Source organism: Oreochromis aureus, linkage group 19, assembly GCF_013358895.1.
Source record: "Oreochromis aureus strain Israel breed Guangdong linkage group 19, ZZ_aureus, whole genome shotgun sequence".
Classification (NCBI taxonomy): domain Eukaryota; kingdom Metazoa; phylum Chordata; class Actinopteri; order Cichliformes; family Cichlidae; genus Oreochromis; species Oreochromis aureus.
Genome location: NC_052960.1, coordinates 19,174,146 through 19,182,871, shown reverse-complemented (window position 1 = coordinate 19,182,871; position 8,726 = coordinate 19,174,146). Strand labels below are relative to the sequence as shown.

Here is an 8,726-nt window from a genome sequence, read left to right as displayed (position 1 = left end):
ATTTCTTTTGCCAGTAAAAGTCTTTGAAACTTACACAGTGGGTTTTTTATTTTATTTTTTTATCTATGTCACAGAAACATGTTAAATATATATATATATATATATATATATATATATATATATATATATATATATATATATATATATATATATATAATTTAAATTAAAACTGAAGCAGCAAAGTGTATGAAACACAAACTGGTGACTGTCAGAAAATTCACCATGATTTAGAAACAGCTAAAATTGAAACTTATTCTCATCACATTAAAATTGTGATTTCAGGGCCTGGACAAAACTGGTGGGCTATTAAGAACGTTATTTCATTAGACGGTTGGTTATTCAGGTGAAGTCTGAGTATGAGTGCCCAAGTGATCTCAGGAGCTAAGTTTTTGGGGGGCACTTTAAACCTGGGAAACCTTATCCAAGCGTGATTCCAAAGACTCCCACAAGAAGATCAGTGAAAGAATAACCTCAAAAGGATTTTTAAGCTTCCATGAAGACATGCATTGGATTGGGTCTTGCTGTATCTGCACAGTGTTTGGTGTGATGATGTGTTGATAATTTACTTGTCCCTTTAAAGGAATTGTAAATTTTCTAAGTCATCTTTCATATGCTTACAATAAAAATCGCTCATTAAACAGCAGTTTAGTGTTTCATTAAACAACCTGGCACAGAAGAAAATTTATTTGAAGTAAACTTTATTAGTCATCCAAAAGGCCATTCAAATCTGTAAACATTCTTTAGGCCTTGTGTCATCAAGATTAACATTAAAAAAAAAACCAAGGGAAAAAAAAGACTAACTACGTCTGAGACAAGAAGAGCTTTTAAACAGTTGTGTCCTTGAATTCTTCCTTCTGAATGGAAAAAAAAACAAAAAACAAAGTCCAACTTTAGGAATGCAAGAACTGTTTCTTCCTGAGGACGCGGCTTTCAGGAGGTCTTTGGTTTAGTGAAGTATGCAGAGTCTGCATCCTGCAAAAGGAAGAGGGTAGCTGTCAGCACTGATTTTCTACTTCCCTGAATCAAATCAAAATAATTTAAAGGGAAGGAAAACGTCCAAATAGACATGCTGTTAATATTTGTACATCTTAAAAAAATTTCAACGTGGTCACAAGATGACGTGCTTTATAGGCAGCGATTTCACTGTTATGCTATTCATGATTTTTTAGGCTCTGTCCGTTTCAAAATGATCCTTCTGAAGCATGTGAATCAACAACGGCCACCCAGCTGCAAAATGACCTTTCTGTACATTAACCTCTTTATATTTAGGGTCCAGCAAGCAATTTATATGCAGTCTCCTCCCTCTCTGTAAAACACTGACATAATTACACTCACTGGCCACTTTAGTCAGCTGATCAGTAACACAAATATCTAACCATCCAATCACAAGACAGCAAACTCAATGAGTTTAGGCATGTAGAGATGATTCAGATGACCTGCTGAGGTTCAAACGGACTATTAGAATGAGGCAGAAAAGTGATAAGAGTAACTTTGAATGTAGCAGATCTGCTGGTCAGCGTATTTCAGAAACTGTTTGAAAAAGAGAAAATATGCAGTGAGCTGCAGTTCTCTGGGTGAAAATGCCCCATTAACACCATAGGGAGACCACACCGGGTGCCATTTCTTGTCAGCTTAGAACAGGAAACTGAGGCTACAATTCAGACAAGCTCACCAAAATTGCACAACAGAACTCTGGAAAAATGTTGCCTTGTTTGATGAAGTTCAACTTCTGTTGCTACCTTTGGATGGTAGGGTCAGAATTTGGTGTAAACAAAATAAAAGCATGGATATTTGGGTTGCTTGGCACCAATTGAGTATTACCCCTTTATCACCTCATCTTCTGACAGCTGCTTGAAGCAGGATAACATGAGACATAACAAAGCTCAAATCAACGCAAACTGGTTTCTTGAATTTGACACTGAGTTTACTGTACTCAGACAATCTCTACGGTCATTGGATCCTAACCCAATAGAGCACCTTTGAGATGTTTCACTTTTCCAGAAAAAAGTCAACATGATGCCTTCAAAATTCCGAGTCCAGAAGGCATGATGTCTTGGTGGCTACACCCATCTTTTACATACACCCTGTGCATATTATGTACCTACCACACCAGCTTTAAAATTCTGAACTCTCTTCCTTCCCAGCAGGTCTGTGATGAACCAGGCAAATGTGGGAGCATACTGCCAGGCGTAGTAAAACAGGAGGAAGGGCTGCTGTGCAATCCACATCTCCTTGACACCATTGGCGATTCCCACTAGCATTAAATGCACACAGCGATTTGTTGGCATTTTGTGTTCCTGGCTTCCAACTGTTGCCACAGGCTTTATGTAATGGAAGGAAAAATGGTTATTGAAAGCAAACGTTCCTAAAAAGCACTTATGTCACAAATGTGAAATAGAAACAGCAAATAAAATGCATTACCTTGTTTAGTTCCTCTGTGAAGACGTTGCTGATGATCTGTGATTGGACTGGCCCTGGGCACGCCATGCTAATTAGTATCTTTGGATAATCAGTCAGCTCAGGTCGAAGGGAATTGAAAAAACCCTGTGGAAAATACAGCAACACCACTTATCCAGTTGGGACCGGTAATAGTTTTTTTTCCTTCCTTTGTTCCCCATATATAACTAATGCTAAGTTTAGACGAGATGCAGAAACATTCAATTACATTAAATGAGTTAAATTCAAACCACAGAACCACAGAGTCATGAGAAATCGCGTCACCTGAAGTGCATGCTTGGTGGCAGAGTATCCTGTTGCAAGAGGCGCCCCAGCGAGGCCGACTAAGCTGCTGACAGTCAGGATGCTCCCCCTGCCTCGCTGCGTCATGCGAGGCAGCACCTGCTTGGTTAGAGAGACCGTACCTAAGAAGTTGAGCTCCATCAAGGCCTGGCACACATCCACGCTGGTTTCCAAGAACAGAGAGCGCTGACTTCGACCACCATTGTTAATGAGGATATCAATCTGATTAGGAATGGAAAATAAGATAGGATGAAAAGGTGCAGAAAGATGACATGACTTGAAAAGTTATCAATCTACAATCTGGTGAAATAAAACTTTAATTTGGTCATGGTTCGATTCCTGGTTTAAAACCAGCGTCTTTTAAATAGGTTGTCAGTCGTCAGGAAATATTAATGTGGTAATGAAACTAAGAACACCTGGAGCAGCCTTACATGCCCAAAGTAGCGAATAACTGTTTTTGTTTTTTCCTCGTGTGATGTCCTCTCCAGCAAATCAAGGGGAAGAACAAGAACATCCTCATCCTTAAGGTCGGAGGTCTCTTGAAAATAAAAGAATAAAAATTATTCAGCTGATCACAAGCAAGTAAGACTGAACTGAAAACAAGCTAATGCCCAGTTGGCACCTGAACTGACTGAAAAGGTAAAAAGTTAAAGCATGGATGTTGATTACATAACAACATCATTTTAATTTATCTTACCTAAGCAATGGCGTTTCACTCTGTGTAGCTCATCCTCACGGCGAGCAGACAGGATGAGACGTGAGCCACACTTTGCCAGCTGGTAGGCCAGCTCTTCTCCAATACCACTGGAGGCTCCGGTGATCCACACCACCAGCCCTTTCAGCTTCCTCTCTGGTTGACACAAACCACAACAGTCAACATTTCGGGGAAAATCTTGCAACACTTAGCAGTTAGCACCAAGGAGTCATAAACATTGCCTAATTTTGTTTTAACTTTCACCAAAATTATTATTACTTATTTTATCTTTTTCACAGAAGACTCTTGAATTCTTGGATAATTTTGCATTTAGTACTTGTGTTGGATCTGTTTAACTGTGGTCACTGGTAAGAAAATGTTGTAGTGCACTAAAATGGAAGACTTTTGTTAGTCATACAGGGAAATGACTAAGTGCATATTGTAACATTATACTGAATTTGTTGTATAATTACATGTCTATATAATATAAGAAGCTGTGTCTTCTGCTGGGTAAAGTTAGCATGGCACACATTATCTTCTAAACACAAATGAAGTTTGGCCATTAAAGAGTCCAGAGGTCAATCTGAGTTGAAGACGAAGCCTTATAAAATCGACTTATTGTTCTTTGACAGTTCAACCTATCAATCACAAACAGAGAGGTTACCCGTGCTTGTCCCATCACAGGACGGATTCCCTTCGTTATAAACAAGAAGGTGAGGACAACATGAGGCGTGTTTCCTTTTGACTCACCTGGCTTGTGCCCCGCTAGACTTGCCCAGAGGAGAGTGAAGTCTGCATCCGCGAAAAGGAAACAGAGTAAATGGATGAGTAAATAAACTGGTATAAACCAGCTGAGAGCAGACACAATACAGCAGTCCATTTGGTGGAAGCAAGTGGGCTACAGCACACGCGTACACTTTTAAAGTGGCTACAACCACAACTAAGCTAAAGGATGTCTACGTCACTTCCGCTTTATTTTCAAATTAAACCTTTAGCAATAAACGTGCTTCTATCTTCCTATCTATCGCTCTTCTTCAGGTTGCATAACAGTATAACAGTTATCTTTTGCAATAACGAACTTGAACCACAGCTGTTACACAGTGTCCTGCAGAACCTGGCGATTCTCCACCCCCCAAAAAACAAAACAGCCCTGAGTTTAGATGAGAGAGGATTTAATGGAACAGAATCAGACTCAAAATACCTTGATGCATTCTCAATCATCCAGGAAAGTAAATCTCCAAAAGTTGAATCTGTTCATCTGGACGTAGCGTTTTGTGGGAGAAACGTTTCGTCACTCATCCAAGTGACTTCTTCAGTCTCAGCTGACTGCAGGTTTCCCCAAACCTTATAAACAGTACATTTGCATAATGACTGAAACCAGCCCACTGAAGGAACAATGGGCTGTGAGGTCAGTTCCTTAATCATAATTATGCAAATTCCCATGACCACTGATCAACAATCACTGACCAAAACCCACTGATCAAAGAACACTGATCAATGGCCATGAGTACCATTCACAGAGAGTTGGGGAATGGCTGCAATCACAGCATTGTAAGATGGCGAAAGATGTACCCTTAGGCCCCCTCCTCGATTCAGAGATGGTCTTTCCCTTTTCACGTAAATGGCCTCCTTGACTCCGCGCTCAAACCGGCGTTCTTTCCTGTCCAGGATGTGTACATCCTCATCGTTGAAAGAGTGTCCATTGGCCTGTAGGTGTAAATAGACTGCAGAGTCCTGGCCTGATGAGGTTGCTCTTCTGTGTTGTGCCATCCGCTTCGCTAGAGGTTGTTTGGTTTCCCCGATGTATAAATCCTGGCAATCCTCCTGGCACTTAACAGCGTACACTATGTTACTCTGTTTGTGTCGGGGGACCTGATCCTTGGGGTGGACCAGTTTTTGGCGCAGCGTATTTTGGGGTTTAAAAGCCACAGAGACCTGGTGTTTAGAAAAAATGCGTCTCAACTGTTCCAATACTCCTGACACATATGGGATCACTACAGGTTTTCGCCTGGGCAGCGGTTGTCCTTCTCTCCTGGATCGGCTGGAGCTTTCTTTAGGTGTCTTTCCAGCTTTGACAAAAGTCCAGCTGGGATAACCACATTTACTCAGGGCCTTCTTGATGTGCTGTTCTTCTGCCTCCCTGGCCGCTGTGTCAGTGGGGATGGTGTTCGCTCTGTGTTGTAGCGTCCTGATGACACCCAGTTTGTGCTCCAGTGGATGATGAGAGTCAAACCTTAGATACTGATCTGTATGCGTAGGTTTACGGTACACGTCAGCTTTTAGATGTCCCCCATTACTGATGGAAATCTCACAGTCTAAGAAGGCTAACCTGCCACTTTTCATATCCTCCCTGGTGAATTTGATGTGTTGGTCCACCGAGTTAATGTGATCCGTGAAATGTAGTACGTCCTGAGATTTGATTTTCACCCAGGTGTCATCCACATATCTGAACCAATGGCTTGGTGGTGACTCAAAATACTTTACTCAAAATACTTTACTAATCCCTGATGTGGTCACAGTTGCTCCAAGACAGTAAGATATGTAGTAAGTATAGTATGGCAGTAAGTAAGAGGAGGGGATATATTCCAGTAATACAAGTAAACACACGTTTTCCCAGTATGAGGCATTAGCGATCTGCAGTTTTGCATGTTGTATTTCCTTTTTAAAGTAACCTATATCCATCTATCATCTATTATTATTAAAATAACCTATATCCCCCGGTCATTGGTTTATGCAAGCCTGATGCAGGACAGATTTGCATAGTATAAAAGCTGTGATCTTGACTAGTTTAACTAACTGAGGACAGTGTTATTTTCATGTTGGATTTAATGGGTTTAGCAACACTCCAAACTGAAAAACATGCATATGGTGGTTATTTTACTGGCCGAGTGCAGTTAGACACAATGCACTTAATTTTGATTGCTTAGCACATTAGATACATTTTGGCTCATGGATGTCTTGTGTAAATGTAATACATTTTAACTCATTTTTATAAGATATCTTTGATTTTTTTTTTTAAATAATCTCTCATTTTTACCAAACAGACCCTTCAGAGTAAATGGATCATGACATGTTACATTGATTCATGTATTACTCAGTTCCTCTTGATTACATCTTAATTTTTGAGACCCCTGCATCCATGTGAATACCATGCTCAAGCACTGTCAACCATTAAAGCTACAGTGATGATAAGGGAGTCGAGCAACTCAGCAAGGTTAAAGGGCATTTAAGATAAGATACTACAGTATTCATCCCAGAAGGGAAATTATGTTAGAGCAGCTGTAACCTAAGACGGAATTGCTTAAATTAAATAGAATAGCTCAGTATGACATAATACAACATGACAAAACAAAAATAGCTATAAGGTAAAATACTCAAGAATATAAATTTACATGAAAATAAAAATGTCAAACAATATAAAATGAATGAGCTTAAGAAACAAAAATCAGAAAATAAAATAACAAATGACATTTAAAAAGCTGATTATAATATAACAAGGAACTCAGTAATTAAAAAAACGCAAAGAAACAAAGTAAATATTGGTATTGTGTTATGATATATTGAAAAGATTTCCTGTTGTGACAGCAAAGTCAATTCAATCTATTAGAGAAAGTCCTCCCCTAACTGTCCACAGTAAAAATGGTGCAGATGGTGGTCATCTTCTACATACAGGCATTTGGATACTGGGTTTGAAAGCCTTTTACACAAGAGCGAGCAATGCCACACACAACCTCTGTGTCATCTCATTTAACTTTTATGAGACTTGGCCTGAAGATCCTCTGTTACAAATATACCCAGCAAAAACTTGTCAGCTTTATGTATGACAGTATGACAGTGACTGACCTCAAAGAAACACTCAATGAATCAGACTAGTTTATGTTTCTACAACAGCAAAATAAAACTATGGTGGGAAGTTTTATGGGAATGTTCTGTTTGCAGATGCCAGTTGCCATAAAGTTTCGGTTCTTACTTTTTAGATACTACATATAAAACAAAATTAATGAATTGCAGATAAAAATATTATGTAATATATAATCCCAGAAACATGTACATATCTAAATGATTGCTAAATGTCAATGAAAAAAAATTTTTTTCACTGGAATCATCTGAAAAGTAGAACTCATTTGTTTTGTGGTTGCACATATAGGTTATAAATTTCCTCTAAAATGTTTTTGAACAACAAATCAAATAAGAAAAAGATTGACTCATTTTTATGATTGCACATATTGTAATCTAACTTTTTGGACAGACCTCACGAATTATACTTAACAACTAAACAAAACAATTTATGCATGCATGTTAGCCTTTATAACTGTTTATAATTTGCTGTGGGAATGTGCTGGAAACCTGACAGTTGTAAATTATTATAATAAATAAATAAATACATAAATAAATAAAGCAAGCGATTCAAGTGCATAAACACACCTATAATTCGACGTATTGGTGGCGCTGGAGAACATGGCGGGGGAAGGAGGGTAAAATAAAAAAAAATTAAATTAATAAAAATAATAATCAAGGAATGGTCACCATTAACTGTGCCACATTTCCCTTCTACAGACTGAAATTGCACAAGAAGCAGGAAATTGTGCAATAACGACATATTTTGACAGAAGCACTTATGCAGCCCGTTTGCAGGATTGCACTGAATTAATTGTCATTTTGTACGGGCTTGTTTTTATCAGATTTGGAAGCCCGTGTTGTGGTGTACATGCTTTCCGAGCACGTTTCTGTGTAGCAGCTGGAGCAGCCAGCCACAGCTCTTCAGGAATGATGTCATGTTTTCGAATGCGCAACCTGCAACATCCGGGTCCTGTCTCCGTCGCTCCGTGCCGCTCAGGCTAACGTTAGCTAGCAAGTTGTCAGGCTGTCAAGTGGAGAGGCTGGGGCAGACGTTTCAGCTTCCCTTCCCCTGGCTTGGCCGCACAAACCTCTGGCCACCCCCCAAAAAACCACGAGAAAATCCGTTTGAATATTCTCGCCAGCTGAGATAATGTAATGCATCACGGACGTACGCAAAGAGGGACCTCCGCACCTACACAATTTATATGCACCGAGTCTTGAGTGACGATTGCTTGCTGCTAACTGGCTAGCTACCTTAGCTAAACCGCCGTAAACCCCCTAGTTTCGTCGGTGTACCCTCTCTGGTGCGAACTGCGGCCAGTCGGTCATCGTCCCTGTTGTATCTTGCGCTGGTGTCGACTAGTATTTTGGTATTTGGTAAGTCATTAAATGTTTACTTTGTAGCCAGCAGCTGTTGAGGAACATTGGGCAGTCGTAATTCTTAGCTGTGTTA

The 8,726-nt window shown here is 39.7% G+C and overlaps 2 protein-coding genes across 4 annotated transcripts in view; one reads left to right on the top strand and one right to left on the bottom strand.

The window, feature by feature from the left end:
- Window positions 1-681: 681 nt before the first annotated feature.
- On the bottom strand, window positions 682-4,393 carry dhrs7 (dehydrogenase/reductase (SDR family) member 7). The gene is made up of 7 exons (XM_031758381.2): window positions 4,184-4,393; window positions 3,437-3,589; window positions 3,171-3,277; window positions 2,722-2,961; window positions 2,422-2,544; window positions 2,106-2,321; window positions 682-972 (listed from the first exon to the last, which is right to left on the bottom strand). Exons 1-7 carry the CDS (start codon window positions 4,311-4,313, stop codon window positions 931-933), a joined length of 1,011 nt encoding a protein of 336 aa, XP_031614241.2. The 5' UTR covers window positions 4,314-4,393; the 3' UTR covers window positions 682-930.
- A 3,640-nt stretch (window positions 4,394-8,033) lies between these two features.
- ppm1aa (protein phosphatase, Mg2+/Mn2+ dependent, 1Aa) overlaps window positions 8,034-8,726 on the top strand; it is a 43,476-nt gene continuing 42,783 nt past the window's right edge. The window contains exon 1 of one of the 3 annotated variants that reach the window (XM_039603030.1): window positions 8,034-8,650. The gene's annotated coding sequence lies outside the window, so the exon portion shown is untranslated. The remainder of the gene's footprint in view (window positions 8,651-8,726) is intronic. The other 2 variants (XM_031758183.2, XM_031758184.2) reach the window with 2 other exon arrangements.